General features: G+C 41.6%; 1 protein-coding gene across 2 annotated transcripts in view; it reads right to left on the minus strand.

The window, feature by feature from the left end:
- Positions 1-25,333, minus strand: part of LOC126459130 (sine oculis-binding protein homolog) — a 134,253-nt gene that overhangs the window by 6,389 nt on the left and 102,531 nt on the right. The window contains exon 2 of one of the 2 annotated variants that reach the window (XM_050095838.1): positions 1,459-1,882. In XM_050095838.1, the coding sequence (XP_049951795.1) occupies positions 1,459-1,857 (399 nt within the window). In that variant the 5' untranslated portion in view covers positions 1,858-1,882. Of the gene's footprint in view, positions 1-1,458; positions 1,912-25,333 lie in introns of those variants that run through there. The other variant, XM_050095839.1, reaches the window with a different exon arrangement.

The following is a 25,333-nucleotide window of genomic DNA, read 5'->3' on the forward strand; positions in this document are numbered from 1 at the left end:
CCGATCCGTGCTAACTTTGTAATCCCGTTCCTATGCATAAGAAGAGCGTTTCCCGGCAGCACGCATGCGCAGTGATTTCGATAGCCTGCGGTGCCTCAGTCTGGTGGAGAGCCTGGCTGGGGCGAGGCAGCACACACAGAGTTCAGTAATATTATTGACTTGGTACATGTTGTTGTTGTTCTGGTCTTCAGTCCTGAGACTGGTTTGATGCAGCTCTCCATACTACTCTATCCTGTGCAAGCCTCTTCATCTCCCAGTACTTGCTGCAGCCTACATCCTTCTGAATCTGCTTAGTGTATTCATCTCTTGGTCTCCCTCTACGATTTTTACTCTCCACGCTGCCCTCCAGTACTAAATTGGTGATCCCTTGATGCCTCAGAACATGTCCTACCAACCGATCCCTTCTTCTAGTCAAGTTGTGCCACAAACTCCTCCCCAATTCTATCCAATACCTCCTCATTAGTTATGTGATCTACCCATCTAATCTTCAGCATTCTTCTGTAGCACCACATTTCGAAAGCTTCTATTCTCTTCTTGTCCAAACTATTTATTGTCCATGTTTCACATCCATACACGGCTACACTCCATACAAATACTTTCAGAAACGTCTTCCTGACACTTAAATCAATACTCGATATTAACAAATTTCTCTTCTTCAGAAACGCTTTGCTTGCCATCGCCAGTCTACATTTTATATCCTCTCTACTTCGACCATCATCAGTTATTTTGCTCCCCAAATAGCAAAACTCCTTTACTACTTTAAGTGTCTCATTTCCTAATCTAATTCCCGCAGCATCACCCGACTTAATTGGACTACATTCCATTATCCTCGTTTTGCTTTTGTTGATGTTCATCTTATACCCTCCTTTCAAGACACTGTCCATTCCTTTCAACTGCTCTTCCAAGTCCTTTGCTCCCTGTATTTAACCCCTGCTACCCTTAGAATTTGAAAGAGCGTATTCCAGTCAACATTGTCAAAAGCTTTCTCTAAGCCTACAAATGCTAGAAACGTAGGTTTGCCGTTCCTTAATCTTTCTTCTAAGGTAAGTCGTAGGGTCAGTATTGCCTCAAGTGTTCCAACATTTTTACGGAATCCAAACTGATCTTCCCCGAGGTCGGCTTCTACCAGTTTTTCCATTCGTCTGTAAAGAATTCGCGTTAGTATTTTTCAGCTGTGACTTATTAAACTGAAAAGTTCGGCAATTTTCACATCTGTCAACCCTGCTTTCTTGGTACATATGTACTGTGTACTTTTAAAAAATTTTTATGGGGTCTTGCCGCTGTATGTGTTGATTTTAGCCTTTGACTATGCCTATTTAGGCAAGTTGTTTTATATTTGTGCTGAAGAAACACCAGGTGGTTTGTGCAATCAAAGCGGATTTTTCATAATTATTTCGATACTTACGAGTGCTGACGCGCTGCAATGCTGAAAGTTGTTAGATTGGCAAAATTGTTTACCTGTTGTGCATGTTTCCCCTGTGAGATGCTGCTACTGTGCTGTGTTATGTAAATTGCAGGAACTGGAACGGGTACCGGAACAGGTACAGGTACGGGGACAGGCACAGGGACCGGCTTCTCGCAGCCGGCGAGCGATGCGCCTCTAGGGAGCGGCGGCAACAGCACCAGCCCCATCACCAACAAGCGCAAGAGCGGCGGCGGCGGCGGCGGCGGCGGTGGCGGCAAGAAGAAACGCAAGCCCAAGCGCAAGAGGAAGGGCGGCAGCCGTGGCGGTGGCAGTCGCAAGAAGCCGTCCAGGAAGAGCAGGCGCCAGCCAAGGAGGACGCCGCTGCCGTCGGACCAGCTGCGCGACCAGCGCCGCCTCTTCCTGGACCAGCACAACGCCAGGGTCGCCGCCATGAACGCCCGCCTGCACGGCTGACGCCTGGTGGCCAAAACGGAACCTAATTTTCTTCCAGCTGTAGCGTCACGTGCCGGCTCTCGCAGGCCCACTCGATGGCCTTCCACTGTGCAGCAGCAGACCGGACTGTAAAGACGTTTCTACTACAACTCTCTAGCGGAGTATGTTCGAAGAAAACTCATCTTTGTGTTTAATTCGAGCACATTTTCAATTTTTCCCCCATCAATCAAGTATTTTCTGTGACTCTCGTTCTATAATTTCATATTTCCTTGTGTAACTCCAAATTATAAATAAATAAGCTTAGAGGACAAGAAACTTGTCACTTTCGTCCTAATGCGGTGTAACATCTCCACTACCCACAGTGACAGCTGAGATTCATACACCGGATGGATATAATTAAAGTGCACTTTTCTTCTCTTTTGCTTGTGCCTTTTTTCCCGCGGATATGCAGGGTCGGTATGGTTAATCGGATGTGGCAATGTTAGTGGAAGGGGTGGCCGGATGCCTTTCCTACCGCCACCCCGTACCCCCCGCGACGGAATTAGTGTACCAAATGTTCAAATGTGTGTGAAATCTTATGGGACTTAACTGCTAAGGTCATCAGTACCTAAGCTTACACACTACTTAACCCAAATTATCCTAACCACAAACACACACGCCGGCCGTTGTGGCCATGCGGTTCTAGGCGCTTCAGTCTGGAACCGTGTGACCGCTACGTTCGCAGGTTCGAATCCTGCCTTGGGCATGGATGTGTGTGATGTCCTTAGGTTAGTTAGGTTTAAGTAGTTCTAAGTTCTAGTGGACTGATGACCATAGATGTTAAGTCCCATAGTGCTCAGAGCCATTTTTGAACCAAACACACACTCACCCATGCCTGAGGGAGGACTCGAACCTCCGCCGGGATCAGCCCCACAGTCCATGACCACAGCGCCTTACAACGCTCGGCTAATCCCGTGTGGCAATTAGTATACCCCAACTGTCTGAGACTAGTGTAATCCATGGAATAGTGCAAAAGTTCAAAAATGGTTCAAATGGCTCTGAGCACTATGGGACTTAACTGTTGCGGTCATCAGTCCCCTAGAACTACTTAAACCTAACTAACCTAAGGACATCACAAACACCCATGCCCGAGGCTGGTTTCGAACCTGCGACCGCAGCGGTCGCGCTGTTCCAGACTGTAGTGCGAAAGTGTTCAGAAGTCTGCGACCCACGTAACTGAGGCGGGACGTGGGGACCAGCCCGGCATTCACCTACGGGATGTGGAAAACCGCCTAAAATCCACATCCAGGCTGGCCGGCACACCGGCCGTCGTCGTTAATCCGCCAAGCGGATTCGATCCAGGTTCGACGCGCCTACCCGAGTCAAGGAAGCAGCGCATTAGCGCTCTCGGCTAACCTGGCGGGTCATATAACTAAAGTGCACCTACTCACAGAAAGCCAGTGGGGGGTGTAATTATCGCATATCAGAGAAACGTGGTAGGTATTCTAATGCGTTAATGAGCAACTGATGTACGCTGGAAAAAAATTAGGTTCCATTTCGGCCACCAGGCGTAATTTCAAACAAGAGTGAAACGTATAATGTCGATTTTATTATTAACTGCCGTTTACACAATTTGTTCAGAGACGTCGATGAGATGCTTTACAGCGCCTGATTTACACCCGGTAGCCAAAACTGAAACTAACTTTTTTCCAGCGTAAATCGGTTTCATATTAGCGCGTTAACACATCTGTCAAGTTACGGTGCCACACGAGAATTAAAGGCCACAATGTACTTTCGTAAGTAGCTGCGTTTCTGTAATAATCATCCGGTGCAAGGCTTTGGATGTAGGGGGCATCATTGCCCAATCGCTTCTGTTACAACACTTTCCCTCTGGATCTGACACAATGCGCTGGTCCCGCTCCTGATTCGTGGCGCCTTGTTATGGACGATTCCGGAGAATTTGATCGTTAAAACCCTAGGAACAAGTTGGCCATTCCGAACTTTAGAGAGGCGCCGAATATTGCCCACTAGCAAAAGTCACAGTTTTATCTGGTGAAATCTGAAATTAACAAAAAAAAACCAAAACCTCAATGTATAGCTTGATGTAGACGTTCTGGTTCAAAAGACCTATCATCTCAGCCAAAGAGAAGGAGCGAACTGGTGTAGAGCGCACGTTTTCTGGTGGATCGGAGTTAAATATCTGTCCAGCCATCCACATCTGTTTTTTTTGTGGTTTCCATAAATCGTTTAAGACAAATACTGGTATGGTTCAGCTGAAAAATTTACGACCAATTCTCTTCCTTATCCTCGTCCAGTACGAGCTTGTTCTCCATCTCTAACCCCCATCCTTTTCAATGAAAGAAAGTAGTTCCTTGTTCCACAATTAAAACGTTCCCGCAACATCCCGTTCTGCACCAGTCATTTCATGTTCCTTGAGGACTCCCTTAATACAAATTGAGAATAACTCTAATGGAACAAGAAATGTTAAAGGATCTGACAAGACGACCAAGGAAAGCATTCCACCAAGGTTGACTTTCGGCTTTCCATATCCCCTCGGACTTTGAAGGTCTATACGATAAAATTCGCTTCCGCGGTTTCGTTCAAAAATGCACCGGGCAGGATCATCGCTGACGTTTTGTTAGAAGTCTTGGCTCATAGCCTGATCAGCTACGATGTTCTTTTGGATGCCATTCCGATATGAATATTTTGAAATCCAGAGTTAACCCGTCACTCTTGCCCCAAGGTGATGATTTCCCAGTGGATCACTATGAAGTATCACCTTGTGGTTCTCTGAACTATACTCCCCAAGCATTTGTCCACACTTCGTTCCACGTAGACTGCAGTCACCTGAAATAACTCCCAATCAACTAGCTTTTAAACATCAAGTGACAATTTTTCGTGCAGTTACATTTTCACGAGAGTCTACAATAAAATCACTTTCGATGCGTCAAAAAAGTAAGCAAAAGCTGGACAATGCGCAGTAAAATTCATTTATTGCTTCTCTATTGTCTATATAACTGACTTATCTGACGAGCACCTAAGCTTGAGACCAGCTTTTGCGAACATTCCATGTAGAAACGAGTTACCTCTCATGATATATGGAAACAGCTGGTTTGATTTCAGCATCGTGGTGTAATCTTCATGCACCAAGGGCCGGCCGCTGTGGCCGAGCGGTTCTAGGCGCTTCAGTCCAGAACCGCGCGGCCGCTACGGTCGCAGGTTCGATCCTGCCTCGGGCATGGATGTGTGTGATGTCCTTAGGTTAGTTAGGTTTAAGTAGTTCAAAGTCTAAGGGACTGATGAACGGATATGTTAAGTCCATAATGCTTAGAGCCATTTGAACCATTTTTTTGCACCAAGGATGGAACTAAAATGCCGAAAAACGTGAAAATTACTGGCAATCACACCAAAGAAGCATGTAGTACAGTTTTTAGTTGCCTACTTGATTTTACATCTAGAGCTTTCCCTTACCCTCAACATTCCTATGAACCGGTAACTCACTGACTGCCTGGTGCCCGTAACCCTCATATGTTGCAAGATAAATGCTTGCTACTGTCAAATGCATTTTTTTGTTGTTGGTGAAATGTGCAAGATCATCAGCATCTCAGTAACGGCGACAGACATTTCTTTGCTACTTCTTCAGCTGTAATTGTTGGTGTTAGTATTACGAGCTATTAATTTGTAAACTAGACACCTCCGCCTTCAAATGCCTTAATAGCGCGCAAGAACCTATTAAGATCCGCAAACTTGTGCTATCTCAAACACACCCTGTGTATGTACCGACCCACATGTACCAACGCTACTTGAAGAAAGATTTAACGACAAAACTGAAACTTCGCCGCGCAGAGTGGCCGCTCGGTTTGAGGTGCCATGTCACGGACTGCGTGGCCCCTCCCGCCGGAGGTTCGAGTCCTCCCTCAGGCATGATCGTGTGTGTGTGTTCTTAGCGTAGGTTACTTTAAGTTAGCTTAAGTAGTGTGTAAGCCTAGGAACCGATGACCTAAGCAGTTTGTCTCTTAGGATTCACACACATTTGAACATTTGAACTGAAAGATTAAAACTGTTTGGCGGACAGGATTCGTATCTGGAAGCAACCTTGCCTTTCGCGGGCAATCCTCTTACCGGCTGAGCTATCCACGCATGATTTGCGACCCCTCCTTCACCCTCCCCCCTCCCTCCTCCCTCTCTCCACCCCACCTCATCCACTTACAACTGCAATCTTGCCCGTAGTCCTCTCCAATTCACAGAAGATCTCATGCGTACCTTGCTGGATTAACACTCCTGAAACAAAGGATTTTGCGGAGAAACGCCTTATTATTATTATTATTATTATTATTATTTCACGAAAGAATCATTCACTTGGCAGTCGAATATGCACTTATTTGACTGTTACTGGCAGACTACGGCTATTACTCCGCAGCAGGGGAAAATATAAAATTACAGAAGAATCCTTCGATATATATTTGTGAGTGTCAGGTGTATACAGGGTGTTACAAAAAGGTACGGCCAAACTTTCAGGAAACATTCCTCGCACACAAATAAAGAAAAGATGTTATGTGGACATGTGTCCGGAAACGCTTAATTTTCGTGTTAGAGCTCATTTTAGTTTCGTTCTTCCACCTACGCTCAATGGAGCACGTTATGATGATTTGATACGGGATACTCTACCTGTGCTGCTAGAACATGGACCTTTACAAGTACGACACAACATATGGTTCATGCACGATGGAGCTCCTGCACATTTCAGTCGAAGTGTTCGTACGCTTCTCAACAGCAGATTCGGTGACCGATGGATTGGTAGAGGCGGACCAATTCCATGGCCTCCACGCTCTCCTGACCTCAAACCTCTTGACTTTCATTTATGGGGGCATTTGAAAGCTCTTGTCTACGCAACCCCGGTACCAAATGTAAAGACTCTTCGTGCTCGTATTGTGGACGGCTGTGATACAATACGCCATTCTACAGGGCTGCATCAGCGCATCAGGGATTCCATGCGACGGAGGGTGGATGCATGTATCCTCGCTAACGCAGGACATTTTGAACATTTCCTGTAACAAAGTGTTTGAAGTCACGCCGGTACGTTTTGTTGCTGTGTGTTTCCATTCCATGATTAATGTGATTTGAAGAGAAGTAATAAAATGAGTTCTAACATGGAAAGTAAGCGTTTCCGACCACATGTTCACATAACATATTTACTTTCTTTGTGTGTGAGGAATGTTTCCTCAAAGTTTGGCCGTACCTTTTTGTAACACCCTATATACCTAAAGCTACAATGAGGCAGCCGAAGTCTGCGGATCTCGATTGACGCATTCGTCCTTCCAAGGCGCCTGAAGATGAAACTGTCTAGCTTCGAAATCGATAGCGTCTACAATTAGTGCTATTGATCACAGCTGAAGGAAAAGAAGAAAAATATCTTTCGTCGGTTCCTACTGTCAAATTTCGAACATTTCTCAGTGCTCGCTCCCGTTTCAATAACGTTCACCTGAGCCACGCGAACACAACTCCCAACCAAATGCGTATCGGCTAAGTTCCAACACAAAACAACAGCCTTCGCGTTGTACACATCGATAATGGCTAAGGTGCCACAGTATAGACAGAACTGGTCACCGTTTTATATAGCTTCTATTAGATCTATTATACACTGTCGTGTCTCAAAGAACTCAAACAACAATTTTCAAACACATACTATACCTGAGAAACTTCCCAACGCTCTAACACTACTCATGGAACATAAGAAGTGTCATTTTGCAGTGGGCCCAGACAAAAAAAAAATCCGTTACGCTTGAACATGAAAATGACAGCATTTTTTTTAGTAATCTTACAGAATGCTCTTGGGTTCATTAATTTTTGAATGCAAAATCCGTCCCAGAAAGTTCATTACCTAAATTAACATGATAAGTACTATTTTACTACTGTGAACTTATTTGAGAGCTGCAAGAAAACTTCAACAAACACTCCTGCACGAAAGTAAGACATAATTTGCGAGTGAGTTACGTAGCTCTTCAAAATCTTACTACTCATTCGTAACATTATAAGCACTACAGAAGTTATTCAATTCAATTTCACTTCACTTACATTCAGAAATTAAGGTTCCTCATACAAATGATAGAATGAAGTAGAGCATTAATCAAATGCTACAGTTACATTTTTATACATGCAGAAACAGTCATTAGTGAGAAGCTTACTGCAAATGAAATGATAAATTTCATTGTTTCCTGTAAAAGAATTCTAATCACATAGCTCCATCCAGAATAAATTATATAGTGGAATCACAGGAACCCCTTTTTTTAACAACAGAAGTTGTTTCTCTTCATCTGAAGTTAATTTTTGGAACTTTAATTCGGATTTCAGTATCACTATTAGGTGACAGGAACTTCTTCATAGAGGAGATCCTTTCGATATTTCTTGTTTTACAGTTTTATTTATTCAGTCATTACCAATTAAAAAGACTGAATAAAATGAAAACTGTATATTCTCATTTTCAGTTGTTTGTAGAAGTTATCATTATATCTATCTGCAAAAGAAAGATCTGTGACTGGGTCGGCTAGATGAAGATTTGTACATTGAATATTATACATCATGCAGCTAACGACTTGTTTCATGTTCATTTTCTCTCAATGGTGAATGTGGATTCTCTAGATTCCATGTTTGTCTGCTTGTTTTAGACGACAACTAGGAATGTTTAGTATCGTCGGTATTTTTGACATTGGTGCTCCTTTGCCATAATATCACATATTGTATAAAAATACACTGTAATCAGTATCATTTTTATCTTGCAAAAATAAAATGTGTTGTAGAATTATTTCTGTACATGTACTTTGCAGAATATTGGATCACACAGTGTATGTTCATCTGCATTTATTTAACACAAATAAGATAATCATATTGTATAATATTTGTCAAAATGTAAATCACAGAAGAATGTTCCATAAATAAAAATATTTTGTTTAGGGTAGCAAACTTTAAATAAAAATTGAAATGAAATCATCGTGTAGCGTTGTTGGCCGGGAGGCCCCATCTGGGGGAAGTTCGGCCGCCGATGCAAGTCTTATTTCAGTCGACGCCATACTGGGCGACTTGCGTGTCGGTAATGATGATGAAAGGAAAGGGGGACAACAGAACACCAAGTCCACGAACGGAGGACAGGGCTGGGAATCGAACCCTGGCCCGTTGTATGGTAGGCAAATGCGTTACTACTCAGCTAAGTCTACAATGCACAAGACGTAAAACTGCAAGTACAATTTGCATTACTATTTAATACACGTATCACATCTCCTTCCTAAATGTCATCAGTTTCAATTTCTTTAATACTTCTAAAGACATTTTCAGTTTTGTTTATTGATGTGTGGATGGAGACAGTTGAAACAATACTCTATAGATGCTTCATAGGGCATCGATTGTCAAGAGAATACAGAGTTCCGGTTCAAAACGTAATAGAATGCGACTGAGTACTGCTGCAGTGCTGTGCTGGCATAGTAGTCATCATGACAGTAAAGAGTATGCGGTGTAGCACAGCAGTGCTATTGGAATATAGTTATTACTAAACTGATACTACAGAGAAGAGTAATATTGTAATAAGTACGTAACTGACTAACTCACTCCACTACAAACACAATATATGAACTTATTCCTAATATCAGGTTCACGTCAGCATTAGTACGCTGCCATTCAAGTCCTCTACATCTTCCCACTAAACCATCAGAAAAAAATTATTGTAAATTTCTGAGCACAGCAACATGGATATAAGATTTTGTCAACATACAATATTCTGAAAAAATGTATTTAAAAGTAAGAAGAAAAAGAATACCAAAGTAGGCTCTGTGATATTAAAATAATAAGTTTTACTGTATATAATTCTTCCAAAGAGGACTATTGTAACCCCACTGTGAAATACATCTGTCTCCAGTTCTATTTATTCTTCTCAGGCACACTAAAAATAACTTTTATATGCTGATGAGAAAAGCTGTTGTTAGTCATTACTTTAATTTTTTTGCTAAGACTAAGTTCTAGCCATTACTTGTTTCATCATCATCTATAGAATTATTTTTTCAGAACTACTAACATTTCTTAGGATACTCATATTGAGAAGCCACGGGTGAACTGTGATAACACATTAGTGAAGATAAACTTCTTTGCCAAGATCGGTAATAATAACCTTTATTCGCGATAAACGGTGTCGGTAATCAATGTTACCATCATCAGGTCTGGAAAGCATTTATACAATGTGACTATACACAAAACAGTTGTAACACTAACTGGACTAATTATTTATTGTTGTGTACGGTATGCTAAGTGCGCTTGTATTCACCCTGCACACAGACTGGTGTATCCTCTTGTATTGTTGTTGGTAAGCAAGAGTTTAGCATTTCGAATCTGGGACTGACGCAAATTTTCATTTCTTACGATGTATGCGTATCATAAGAATTACTATCCAATGGATTAGTTTCTAAAAAAATATAAGGTGCCAGCTTAAACGAGAGGTTACAATAAATGCCAGGAGGCTGGCCGCAGCGATGTCGGAGATTTGAGGTTTTACCTGATTCTTGATAGTCAAAAATCCCCACTTCATCGCTACCTCGGAGAAGCTGTGTCCCATTGCTCGTGCGCCGAGTACAACACTACGTTCAAACTCACTTAAATCTTGATAACCCGCCATTGTAGCTGCAGTAACCGATCTAACAACTGCGCCAGACACTTGTTGTCTTATATAGGCATTGCCGACCGCAGCGACATATTCTGCCTGTTTGCATATCTCTATATTTGAATACGCATGCCTATACCAATTTCTTTGGCACATCAGTGTATTTTAAATCTGCGGTTGTGACATCGCAAGTTATTACGGGATAACATTTATTGCAGTAAGCTACCTAGACGTGGAGCCCGGTGAACGTACAGGAGGCTGCAAACTTGTCTTATAGCCATGACTGCCCCCAGCACATCTGTCGCTACTAGCCAGCGTGAGAACGGGCTCCTGTGTCACTTAGAACGACTGTTTATTCATACCCCCTACGAATCTAAATAAAACATATTAAATATTAAGGCCGGCCGAAGTGGCCGTGCGGTTAAAGGCGCTGCAGTCTGGAACCGCAAGGCCGCTACGGTCGCAGGTTCGAATCCTGCCTCGGGCATGGATGTTTGTGATGTCCTTAGGTTAGTTAGGTTTAACTAGTTCTAAGTTCTAGGGGCCTAATGACCTCAGCAGTTGAGTCCCATAGTGCTCAGAGCCATTTAAATATTAACCAATTATTTTCAAACTTGGTTTACTATTTTTTGTTATTCAGAAGAAGATCTCCTCCAGATTTCAGAGCTGTACATGTAATAGTTATGGAGATTCAGAAAGTTACCTAAAACCCACCAAACCGACACTCAGGGTGAAAAGTTTAGTTAGGAACGACTACAGTTTGTCTTTTGTTACCATTTGAAATCATTCTCAGAGTTCTCAATATACCAAATCAATTAGTTTGATTTTTATTTTCAAAACTTTAATTATTCTTAATCCTGCAGTATAAAAATTCAGAAAAAATTAGCATCTGTTTATTGTATTGTTGTGTGAATAAATGAGAATGAGTTAGAGTGTGTATGTGGGACATATGAAAAAATTTAATATGATATTATGTACAACATTACGTAATTGGAATGTGGGAAAAATGTAATTTACTCACATTGCTGATGACGTATGTCTAGGGGTGATTGCGTTTGTAATAAGGCAGCCAGAATATCAGTTTAAAGTGCAATCGTTTTATAAATTACTTTCAAGTTTAATTTTGTTTTGTTTTATTAAACATTGTGTTAGTATTTGCATTTTTGGATGACATAAATTACTTTCTGAACAGTGATTGGCTTAGGCGAGTTTTGCCGCGAGAATGATCTCGAAGGATCATTCTGATTGGTCTGTCAGACTGATCAGCCAATCAGAATTAAGTAGTTCCTGCGCACAGCTAGTTAGATATGCTGTGAGTGAAGCAGTATCGAGAGAGTCGCTCGCCAGCTTCGGACACGGAATTACATGTTAAATGTGATGGTTCTCATTATGTGTAAAATGAAGGAATATTGAGTTCCTGGGGTTTAATACGTGTCGTGACTAACGCTGATCTAGTTACGAGCAGTTTGATGAAAGTTTGGAGTTTCGGGAGTATTTTGTTGGAAAGTTAGTCGTGTGTGAACTTTCAGCCTTTATGAAAACTCCATGTGGCTTATTCTGTATTCAGTTATGGAGTTTTTCACGAGCAATTTCTTTTAAAGAAACCCACTGAAAAGGACCGAATGTGAACCTCATTTATAGTAGCGGATATGTGACTGTGAGATCGTGTCTTTAATCGGGTCGGAGTTGTGTAAAATTCTGGCTGCTTTGCGTGTGAAGTTTGTTGTTTGACTGAACATTAAGAATGATAGAATAGTTCTTCACTAAATGCGGACTTGGTAGCGCATAAACTCTTGTTATTCAGCAATAAACTTTACTAGCCTGAAAATTGTAAGACGTTCATTTCAGTCAAATTGCATCATATTACCACAATCCCGATAAAAGAGAGATTGCAGGACCTGAAATACTACTAGAGTTTACGCGGACTTTGTAGGATAGATATTAGGCGACGTCTTTCTTCAACGCTGCTTTTTCGTTGTCTAGTAAGTACCTACACTTGCAGAGAAAGGGGACAAAGAGCGGACGCCGTACTGACATAGGTGAACATTCAATGTTGAGCAGTACGACGAACGAAAAAAATATCGTAACCCGCCCCGCCGCACGGTGCCGGCTTGTTCCAAAAAGTTAAAGAAAGCTCCCTGGGAGGTGCTGGAAAGCCGTTCCGGAACGTTCCTGCCGAAATTAAGCTCTGCATAGCACCAGTTTCTCATAGGGAATTTTGCTGACGTAAGCAAAGAAACAGTGTTTCCCCTCGCTGCCGTCTGCCCAGGGGCTACCTACGATCTGTGATTCTGCTCGTCCGAAAGTATTGCCTTAGCCCTATAGATTTCGTTGTCAATAGATTTCATTGTCAGCTTTGTTGTATTTCATTTTCCGCTGATTTTCGTCTCACTGCTTCTTTTACTTAAATCAACAGTGGTAAAGACGGAAATTCTAGTAAAAAGTGTATGCAGACATAACGACCGCATTAAAATGAGAAAAAGGCGAAAAAATCCTATCTATGTCCAGCGAGGAAAACATGTATTTCGGTAGTTGCATGCAGGGTGCCACTATTAATACTATGCACACACAAATGGAGAAACTGATCGCTATTATTTCGTCCATTCAATGAAGGAAAATTAGAGGAAAAAATTGTTATAGTCGCAAATTTTTATGTGGTGATAGGAGGAAGTGCCTTGAACAACGTACGAAAAATCCCATGTACCTAAGCCATGTCGGGCGTGGTAGTGAAATAAAATGCTGACTATATGTAAGACCAATATTGCTCATTTCGATTGAGTAAAACGGTATGCCTTCATAAATGTTTGTACCTGCTCAATGTAAACACTTGACAAGGAAATCTGATGCAGCATTATCACAATCACACCATGACTGTCTCGCCTGCTACAGAAGACGCTGGACGAATAGTTACATAGGCCACTGTTAAACCATTGCATAAAAAAGGGGATACGTCTGATGTCAACAACTACCGCCCAATCTCTCTTCTGACTGCCTTATCCAAAATTCTTGAAAAAGTAATGTATTGTAGAGTAGCTTCGCGCCTTTGTAAAAATAAAGTTTTAACAAAATGACAGTTTGGTTTCCAGAAAGGTTTTTCAGCGGAAAATACTATATATATTTTCACTAATGAAATATTAAATGCTCTGAGTAACCAGAAGTCACCCGTTGATCTCTCAAAGGCTTTTGATTGTGTAAATCATAAAGTACTTCTAGATAATTTCAAGTACTGTGGTATGAATGGGACAGCGCTCAAATAGTTTAAATCATACCTAACTGGAAGAGTGCAGAAAGTTGAAATAAGCAGTTCACATAATATGTAAAAAACTGGTGATTTCTCAGACTGGGGAACAATCAAGAATGGGGTGCCGCAAGGTTCGGTCTTGGGTCCTCTGCTGTTCTTTATATATATTAATGACTCGCCATTCTATATTCACGAAGATACAAAGCTGGTACTTTTGCTGATGATACAAGTGTAGTTATCACACCCAACAGACAAGAATTAACAGGTGAAATTGTAAACGATGTTTTTCAGAAAATCATTAAGTGGTTCTTTACAAGTGGGCTCTGATTAAACTTTGACAAAACACAGTACATACAGTTCCACACAGTAAATGGAATGACACCATTAATAAATATAGCCTTCGATTAGAAATCGGTAGCTAAGGTAGAATATTCAAAATTTCTAGGTGTATGCGTTGAAGAGGGGTTGAACTGGTAAAAACACACTGAAGATCTGCTGAAACGTTTGAATTCAGCTACTTACGCTATTAAGGTCATTGCAAATTTTGGCGATATACATCTCAATAAATTAGCTTACCACGCCTATTTTCATTCTCTCCTTTCGTATGGCATCATATTCTGGGATAACTCATCATTGAGTAAAAGAGTGTTCATTGCACAAAAGCGTGTAATCAGAATAATTGCTGGAGCTCATCCAAGATCATTCTGCAGACACTTATTTAAAGAGCTAGAGATCTTCCCTGTAGCCTCACAATATATATATATTCACTTATAAAATTTGTTATTAATAATCCAGACGAATTCAAAAAAAGTTGTGGATTATTACTGGTGCTATCTTCGTACTGAGAAAGTTGTGCAGGCATGTGAATGTGAAAACAGCACCATTTGCAAACGATTAGTTTTGAGGATATTGAAAATATATAGTTTAATTTAGCGTTTATGACTTTTATACCTGTACTGTATTCTGAAGGAACAAATGAGTAAGAGAAACTGTCTAATGTATCACGACCCATTTCATGTGCCTAAAGACACGAACTGATTAAAAACAATGCTGGTAGGCGAAACAAATCTAGCCAGAAATGCTCACTAGGCATTCCATTCCACTGACAACACCCCTCAGACATTTTTTTATCAATAATATTGTGCCTCAGTGATTGGAAGGCAGGGAACAATTACAGACTATTTAAAGCATAACACACAGCTTTATGTTCCCCAGATACCTTTGAGGAAAGCAGAAGTTTGTTAATGGAAAGGCCTCTTTGCTTCCAAAAGGCCTCTTTGCTTCCAATGTAATACAATTTACTAATTGTTTCTTTAGCCGAATGTCATACATACCAGTATTGCAGTGACAATGAATATGGTCACATTCTGTACAACCAGCATTGCCTGCATTTGGATCTTCTCCTCTATCATTAAATTCAATTGGTTAAGAAGAAATACTAACTGCGTATTTTTCATCCGAGCGCAATAGAGCCATATCAAGGCATGGTGTTGTGGGAGCCTGACAGGGTGCTGGACGAAGTGGAGGGTAGACATTTGAGGGAAGCCAGGTCACCGTATTGTGGTCGTGTCTGCGCACAGTGTTGCCAGTGATCCCTTACGAACGTTGCGGAAGGATCAGTACAACTTTGTGAAACTCCCGGTACTTGCTTCTTGTACCGCAGTTGGGTACAGAGAGTGGGGACGTGCCTGCTCGCCCTTCGGTTTGCAGGGACTGCAGGACTACAATCCTATCACATACCTTCAATCATGCTTCTGTCTTCCACCTCCACCCCCCATTCTGTTACAGCCCCAGAACACAAATTATTCCTTAATACAGTTCTACTGCACTTAGATGTGGCACATGCATTTAATGTTTGTTCTTAACCCATTCCATTTAACGATAAACATTAATTCTGTACAGCTAAAACATTATTTTTAATAACCCTTCTCCTGCAACGGTGAAATGACTAGTCCTACAGAAAAAGTGAATAACGTCTTATTTGAAGTAAATTTAACGTACTTTAGTTTTGTACTGCGAAGCATTTTCAATAGAAGCCGCGGTTTTCGAGTTAGTCAAGAAAATTATTCAAAAGTGACCTTTATACGCCACCACCCCTTCTCCTCCCCCAACACCCACGCGCACACACCATCGATGGGATTTTTAGTATGTTGTTCAAGGCATTCTGTCCTACCGCTGAACAAAAATTAGCGACTATATGAAATTTTCCACTATTACACCTTCTTGGTCTTCGATGTACATTGAAGAGGTTAAACTGTTTAATATGTTAATGTCGCTTGAACCTCTTCATGTAAATCACAGTTACACTGTTGACATAACTGGATGCGTGAAAATGTTTCTAGAACAGCACGTATTACTCTTTCTAAGCCACGTGACTCCACTCGCAGACGAATTCCTTACCAGTTGCTATTTACTTCGACTCACTCCCTCGTGTACATAGTTTCATGAGCACGTGTATAAAGTTTTCATCCCTTCGCGGGTCTCCTGCTGTAGAGTGGTATTAATGGGCTCGTTGAGATACGACAGACGGTCTTCAACTTTCTGAACAAAAAGTGGACCTGAGCACTATGGAGCCAAACGTCTGAGGTCATCAGTCCCCTAGACTTAGAACCACTGAAACCTAACCAACCTAAGGATATCACACACATCCATGCCCGAGGCAGGACTCGAACCTGCGATCGTAGCAGTAGCGCGGTTCCGGAGCGAAGCACCTAGAACCGCTCGTCCACAGCGGCCGACCTTTCTAAACAAGTCAGAACTTGTATCTTATTGCTTCATATCGGAGGCAGACAATTGTGGCTAAGAAATTCCCTTACCCCGGCTCGCTATCGACGAATGCTATATCTTCCCGCTGGGATCAGTATACTGTATAATCCCTAATATTCCTGAAACTTCCTGGCAGATCAGCGCACACTCCGCTGCAGAGTGACAATCTCATTCCCTAATATTCCTATTTCCGTCAACGTATTCCATTTCCTGACTGATAAATTCAGTTTGCAATTCGCTTCACACACCGCGCGTGAACTGCTATTACAGAAGCCAAGTGCAACAGAAAACCTTCGAAGTTTTCCCTTGCTCACGAGCTCTTCCGAAAGAAACGACAGCAGACGCGCTGTATATATTTCACACTGTCGCTGTTCTCACTATCTTACAGGGTGTTTCAAAAATGACCGGTATATTTGAAACGGCAATACAAACTAAACGAGCAGCGATAGAAATACACCGTTTGTTGCAATATGCTTGGGACAACAGTACATTTTCAGGCAGACAAATTTTCGAAATTACAGTAGTTGCAATTGTCAACAACAGATGGCGCTGCGGTCTGGGAAACTCTATAGTACGATATTTTCCACATATCCACCATGCGTAGCAATAACATGGCGTAGTCTCTGAATGAAATTACCCGAAACCTTTGACAACGTGTCTGGCGGAATGGCTTCACATGCAGATGAGATGTACTGCTTCAGCTCAATTGTTTCTGGATTCTGGCGGTACACCTGGTCTTTCAAGTGTCCCCACAGAAAGAAGTCACAGGGGTTCATGTCTGGCGAATAGGGAGGCCAATCCACGCCGCCTCCTGTATGTTTCGGATAGCCCAAAGCAATCACACGATCATCGAAATATTCATTCAGGAAATTAAAGAAAGACGTCGGCCGTGCGATGTGGCCGGGCACCATCTTGCATAAACCACAAGGTGTTCGCAGTGTCATCTAAGGCAGTTTGTACCGCCACAAATTTACGAAGAATGTCCAGATAGCGTGATGCAGTAATCGTTTCGGATCTGAAAAATGGGCCAATGATTCCTTTGGAAGAAATGGCGGCCCAGACCAGTACTTTTTGAGGATGCAGGGACGATGGGACTGCAACATGGGGCTTTTCGGTTCCCCATATGCACCAGTTCTGTTTATTGACGAAGCCGTCCAGGTAAAAATAAGCTTCGTCAGTAAACCAAATGCTGCCCACATGCATATCGCCGTCATCAATCCTGTGCACTATACCGTTAGCGAATGTCTCTTGTGCAGCAATGGTAGCGGCGCTGAGGGGTTGCCGCGTTTGAATTTTGTATGGATAGAGGTGTAAACTCTGGCGCATGAGACGATACGTGGACGTTGGCGTCATTTGGACCGCAGCTGCAACACGGCGAACAGAAGCCCAAGGCCGCTGTTGGATCACCTGCTGCACTAGCTGCGCGTTGCCCTCTGTGGTTGCCGTACGCGGTCGCCCTACCTTTCCAGCACGTTCATCCGTCACGTTCCCAGTCCGTTGAAATTTTGCAAACAGATCCTTTATTGTATCGCTTTTCGGTCCTTTGGTTACATTAAACCTCCGTTGAAAACTTCGTCTTGTTGCAACAACACTGTGTTCTAGGCGGTGGAATTCCAACACCAGAAAAATCCTCTGTTCTAAGGAATAAACCATGTTGTCCACAGCACACTTGCACGTTGTGAACAGCACACGCTTACAGCAGAAAGACGACGTACGCTTTAGAATGATAAACCACAGGAGTGAAAACGTATTTTACATTAGGCAGAACTCTGGTTACATTTATCTGTTTCATTCATATTTTACACGTTAATGTTGTGTCCAGGTACAGGTCCCTAAACGTTTGAGGTTATCACTACCTGGGTGTTCACAGTGGGTTCTAATCCAAGTTCCTCTAATAACAAGTAAGAGCACATTCAGGAGTTATTAAGTCACGTTTGTGCAATCGGGGCCCACATTCGGCACGAAAAACCTCTATCTGGCAAAGAAAGATTCTGTGCAAAATCTCATCGATTTTGAAGCTAATAGTGATGGTTCATGGCGTAGCGGTTCTAGGCGCTTCAGTCTGGAACCGCGCGACCGCTACGGTCGTAGGTTCCAATCCTGCCTTGGGCATGGATGTGTGTGATGTCCTTAGGTTAGTTAGGTTTAGGTAGTTCTCAGTTCTAGGGGACTGATGACCTCAGAAGTTAAGTCCCATAGTGCTCAGAGCCATTTTTTTCATGGCGTAAAACATAACGAAATTTTATTCTGGACAGATAATTTAATTTGGAACTGCCAGTAGGTGTATTTATCGCTTCGCATTTTACAGAAAATATGTGAAGATCGTTTTCATAGGCATGAAAAGCAATAGTTTCATTGTTCTTTCTCATCTTTGAATTCCGCAATAAGTAATATATAATATATATAAAGGATCGCAACATTGAAAGTGCAATGAGATTTCCATTGTTAAACCCAGTCGAGAGAGCGAATAGGAGGAAAGAATACGTTGAAGGCCTCTATGAGGGGGAGGACTCGTCTGACGACCTAATAGAAAAAGAAATTATTGGAGTAGCGGATCCAGTATTAGAGTCAGAATTGAAAGGAGCTCTAGAAGAACTGAGATAAGACAGGAGGGTTAGATAACATTCATCGGAATTCCCAAAATTATTGGGGAAGTGGCAACCAAACGGCTCTTCATGTTGGTACGTAGGATATATGAGCCTGGTGACATGCCATTAGACATTCGGAAAAATTTCATCCAAACAAAGATAAGTGCGAGAACTATCGCACAATCCGCTTAACAGATCATGCATCCAGATGAAGATTAGTTTGGCTTTATGAAAGGTAAAGGCACCAGACGTTGCGTTTAATAATGGAAGCAGAAGTGGCTCACAGAATTTGTCGACCTGGAAAAAGCGTTCGACAATGTTAAACCGGGCAAGATTTCAAAATTCTGAGAAAAACACGAGTAATCTTCAGCAAAGATGGGTAATATATGATATGTACGAGAACTAAGAAGGAACAGTAATATTCTATGAGAAAGAACAAAGTTCTCGGATTAACAAGAGTGTAAGACAGGGAAGCAGCCTTCCGCTCTGAATGTTTAATCTGTACATCGAAGAAGCAATGACGGAAATATAAGAAATATTCAAGTGTGGAATTAAAATTCATGGTAAAAAGATATCAACGATGAGATTGGCTGATGACATTGTTGTCCTCAGCGAAAGTGAAGAATAATTACAGGATCTGTTCAATGGAATGAGCAGTCTAATGAGTACAGAATACGGATTGAGAGTAAAGTGAGGAAAGCAGAAAGTAATGAAAAGTAGCGAGAACTGTAACATCAAAATTGGTGATGACAAAGTAGACGAAGTTAAGGAATTGTGTTAGTCCAGCACAGGCAAAGAGATCATTCCCGGCCAAGAGAAGTTTACTGGTATGAAACATACCCCTTAACTTGAGGAAGAAATTTCCGAGAATATATGTTTAGATAACAGCATTGTATGGTAGCGAATCATGAACAGTGGGAAAACCAGAAGTATTTGCTATGTTATGTTACAGAAGTATGTTAAAAATTTGGTGATAAAGTACGGAATGGGGGTGGTTTCCGCAGAGTCGGCGGAGAGAAGAATATATGGAAAACAGTGACAAGAACAATGGACAGGATGACAGGACATGTGTTAAGGCACCAAGGACTAACATCTATCGTACTAGAGGGAGGTATAGGGGGCAGCAAGTGATTGAGGACGTAGGGTACAATTCCTACTCGGAGATGAAGAAGTTGGCGCGGGAGAAGAATTCGTCGCGGGCTGCATCAAACCAGTCAGAAGACTAACAACTCAAAAAGAAAAAAAAATCCTCATCCCTACGCCATGACTTCCCTCTCCCTACTAATTCCTCACCAATTCTCGTAGACCTAGCGTTATCTCACAATCCAAATCAATCCTTTTTCTATAATTACTTCTGTATTATTACATCTACATCTATACTCTAAAGCCCACCTTACGGTGTGTGGCGGAGGGTAACCGCTGTCACTTCCCCCTCCCCCCCTCCCCGCCATCCCCCAGCCCCTTCTCCACCCTTTCCTGTTCTAGACACGAATGGTACGCCTGAAGAACGACTGTTGTGTGCACTCTAATCTCTCTAATTTCAGTTTCATGGTCTTTTCGCGACGTATCTGTAGAAGGAAACAATATATGAGGTAGTTCTTGGAACGCACGCTCTAGAAATTTTAACAACAAACCAAACCGTGATGCACAACGCTTCTCGTTTAGCCTCTGCCATTGAAGTTGCATGAATATATCCGTGACTCTTCCGCACTTGCTAATTGAACCTACACGCTCTGCTCATTTTTTGGATAATCTCTGTTTTCTTTTAGAATCCAATTTAGTACGTATCCCAGACTGACGATCAACATTCAGCTTTTGGTCGAACGAGGGTTTTATAAGCTACTTCCTTTGTGGATGGACTACACTTTCTCAGGATTCTTCCAACGAGTCACTTTGCCATCCGCCTTACCTGCGTTTCAGATGCTTCGTAAAATAAGCATGGTTCTACTTCAATTAAGCCGTCTTGCAGGAAAAACATCCATGCTGCGTAATATAAAATCACGAACCAGGTCAGTATGTATAGTTTATAAGGTTTCATACATAAAAAAACGTAACCATTGATGCTTAGTTTTTATTTGTGACAATGCATTTCAAGGTTTTCAGTTACAACTACTTGTGACAAACGGAATGCTGCATACGCAAATATCTGCCTCGTCAGTTTGGTTCTTATTCATTTGCTTCTTACGATTTTTTTTAAAATCACGACTATGGTAAAACTGAAATTTTCAGACATAGCAAGAAGTGTGGGAATGTGGTAGTTTTATAAGCGAAAATTTATTTTTATATCTTCTCTTCCAGTGGCCCCTTTCGCTATTTTTTTAATAAAATACTCGCAAATTTGTTAATTTAGACTTTTTATTATCTGAAGATGACAGGCAAAAAGCACATGTAACCCTATTTATCACCTCAGAATGAAGACATATTTCCTAAAGTAACTATAATCACACTGTCAATGATATTAATATCGACTACGGATTTCTTCAACATACAATATCAAAACGTAAGACTAATCCATTCGAACTAAGACACGCTGAGTTCACCCGTAGTCCCACAATCGAAAACGGCTATTTACCCTATTCTTCGTCAAGTAAGTCCTTCATGTCAATAATGCAACCTCCCATTAACACAATGATTGCGCACATTAGTTCGTATGCCGACTGGCTAGTATAAATAGTTTCTTTCTTTCTTTTTTTTCAGCCAAAACTTATTTCGATGGGAATTGTGCCAGGATCAATGAGATTTTATTCTGAAAATAAGTGAAATACAGAAGTACATACAGTGATATTAATGATGCAAACAGGAAATAATTTCGCTCTCTGCTTCAGTATTTTCAGAATAAAGCCCACTGACGGTGGAGAAATTCTGGTCGAAGATTGTTTTATTGTATCAAATAGTGTTTTGTGCCTCTACACGGAACCACAAGTCGCATATTGCTCACTGGAATAGATTAGTCTGAATATCACAAATCAACAAGTTAACACAGCAAAAGAAAACGAATTCTAATTACTGATGATGAATCGTTAAATCGCTCGTATTATTCTAGCAGACAATACTGTTTGGTTTCAGCTCAGTCATTTTACTAACCATAAGGGATTTCACATTTAAGAAACACTCACGTTCAGTACTATTATTCAAGTTTCAAATTTAAAATATATATATATATATATATATATATAAGAATTCTTTGTTCATTGAAAGTATTATCGTTCCTAAGGTATAATTTTTATTTTGTAACATTGTGAAATACTAATTGCACTTGTCTGCGATAAATAAGTAAGAGACAGCTCCTACACCGGCAGGTCACCCTAAAACGCTTGCTCGGCAGAACAAACTATGCATCTCTGAATGTTGTTACCAAGCCAGTGAGAGTATGCCGTGACAACATCAGTTATAGGATGAATGACTCGATGAATCATTCTATCGGGTCATCCTTTCAAACGGTCGGTTATAACACTTCCCTTCATTTGACAAACTACAAGAAACGCAATAGGGAAAACATTTAAAAAAGCAATAAAATAAAATTTCTTGCATTAAATAAATAATTAGATGCCTCATCCAACAATTCTTTTTCTACCTCATTGAATAAAAATGTACTGTTCCCGTCTAATGGAAGCTGCCTGGCTTGGCAATCAGACTGATTGTGAGTAATTGTGGAAAGCGATCCACTCGAGCCTCAGCTTATGTTACGGTGGTCTTGTGAACTATAGTGATGCCTTCTTGTGTAGTGTACTGTTGTCTTCGTCTTGTTCTGGATGTGTGTGGAATGAAAAAATGTGGGGGCAAAACCCCTTGACAGGACGAAGCCTGCTGGGGCTGTCATATACAGTTTGTTTCACAATTCCTATTACAGGCTTTTGGGAGTCGTAGAAGGGACTTAGTAAATAAAGTTCTGATAAGGAACCCATGACCGGAAATGTACCGCTTGGACGAAAAATAAATCTGAAGATCAGGTCACTTCAAACCTCAAGCATCACGGTACGCACACAGCGGAGACAATGAGCTTTGTGGGCTCTACAGCTGCCCATGGCTTAGGCAACATTTGGAGTACATCTACATCTACGTGATCACTCTGCTGTTCACAATAAAGTGCCTGACAGAGGGTCCAATGAACCACCTTCAAGCTGTCTCTCCACTGTTCCACTCTCGAACGGCGCGCGGGGAAAACGAGCACTTAAATTTTTCTATGCGAGCCCTAATTTCTCTTATTTTATCGTAATGATCATTTCTCCCTATGTAGGTGGTGCCAACAGAATGTTTTCGCATTCGGAGGAGAAAACTGGTAGTTGAAATTTCATGAGAAGAATCCGTCACAACGAAAGACGCCTTAGTTTTAATGATTGCCACTCCAATTCATGTATCATGTCTGTGGCTCTATCTCCCCTATTTCACGATAATACAAAACGAACTGCCCTTCTTTGTATTTTTTCGATGTCATCCGTGAGTACCACCTGATGCGGATCGCACACCGCACAGCAATACTTCAGAATAGGGCGGCCAAGCGTGGTGTAAGCAGTCTCTTTAGTAGACCTATTGCACTTTCTAAGTCTTTGGTTTGCTCTACCCACAACATTATCTATGTGATCGTTTCAATTTCGGTTATTTTTAATTGTAATCCCTTTGTATTGAGTTGAATTTACAGCCTTCAGATATGTGTGACTTACCGCGTAATCGAAATTTAGAGGATTTCTTTTAGTACTCATGTGAATAACTTCTCACTTTTCTTTATGCAGGGTTAGTTGCCACTCCTCGCACCATACATACATCTTATCTAAATTATTTTGCAATTCGTTTTGGTCATCTGATGACTTTACAAGACGGTAAATGACAGCATCATCTGCAAACAATCTAAGACGGCTACTCAGATTATCTCCTATGTCGTTAATATACAGCAGGAACAATAGAGGGCCTGTAACACTTCCTTGGGGAACGCCGGATATTACTTCTGTTTTACTCCATGACTTTCCGTCTATTACTACGAACTGTGACCTTTCTGACAGGAAATCACGAATCCAATCGCACATCTGAGGCTAAATTCCATAGACACGCAGTTTGGTTAGAAGACGCTTTTGAGGAACGGTGTCGGAAGCCTTCTGGAAATATAAAAATATGGAATCAATTTGACATCCCCCTGTCGATAGCACTCATTTCTTCATGAGTATAAAGAGCTAATGGGCCTGTAATTCAGCGGATTACTCCTATTTCCCTTTTTGGGCATTGGTGTGACTTGAGCAATTTTCCAGTCTTTAGGTTCGGATCTTTCTGCGAGCGTGCGGTTGTATATAATTGCTAATATGGAGCTGTTGCATTAGCATACTCTGAAAGGAACCTGACTGCTATACAATCTGGACCGGGGGCGTTGCATTTATTAAGTGATTTAAGCTGCTTTGCTTCATCAAGGATATATACTTCTATGTCTCTCATCTTAGTAGTTGTTCTTGATTGGAATTCAGGAATATTTACTTCGTCTTGTTTGGTGAAGGAGCTTCGGAAAAACGTGTTTAAGTGACTTCACCGTTGTTATCGTGCAGTGAAGCTATTGATTGTAGCTTGCCGCTGGGGTGCTTTATGTATGAGCAAAATCTCGTCGGGGTCTCTTTTACGTAACGAAGGCAGTCGAAATAGTGGCGTTTGCGTGGAGCATCATGGTTAATCCTAGTAAGAAAGGTACCGGACGGAAATGGTACGTGATGTCATAATTATAACAGAAAATAACTCTTCTCAGTTTATGTGCGTGCCGTCAAGCGTACATGGCACTTGAAATCAGCACTTGGCTGAAATTGGCCAATATACACTGCCTAGAGAGAAGGCATGGTCGGATGTCATTGTAACTTCGTATACATCACACGATCGGAATGTGCGCGAATAATTAGAGCTTCTGTCGTGTGTGATAGGTAGAGCAGCCACCAGAGTGCATTAGAGCTGTTCGTGTTCAGCGTTTTTACCAGGTCTGGTGGGATATATAAGGGCGTGAACACCAGATGTTGAGTGGTCGCTGTGACGGACATGGAGATGCTGTAAGAGAGCGTTATCGGCGCCTGACAAAGTTTTGAAGGGGACTCACCGTGGGTCTCCATTTGACTGATCGAATTATGCTATATCCACATTTGTGGGGGATTCGGATGTGACAGTGATCCGATGCTGGACTGCATCGGAACTTTTCACAATATATATAAATGACCTAGTACATAGTGTCGGAAGTTCCATGACGCTTTTCGCGGATGATGCTGTGGTATGCAGAGAACTTGCAGCATTAGAAAACT

This window comes from Schistocerca serialis, chromosome 1, assembly GCF_023864345.2.
Source record: "Schistocerca serialis cubense isolate TAMUIC-IGC-003099 chromosome 1, iqSchSeri2.2, whole genome shotgun sequence".
Classification (NCBI taxonomy): Eukaryota; Metazoa; Arthropoda; class Insecta; order Orthoptera; family Acrididae; genus Schistocerca; species Schistocerca serialis.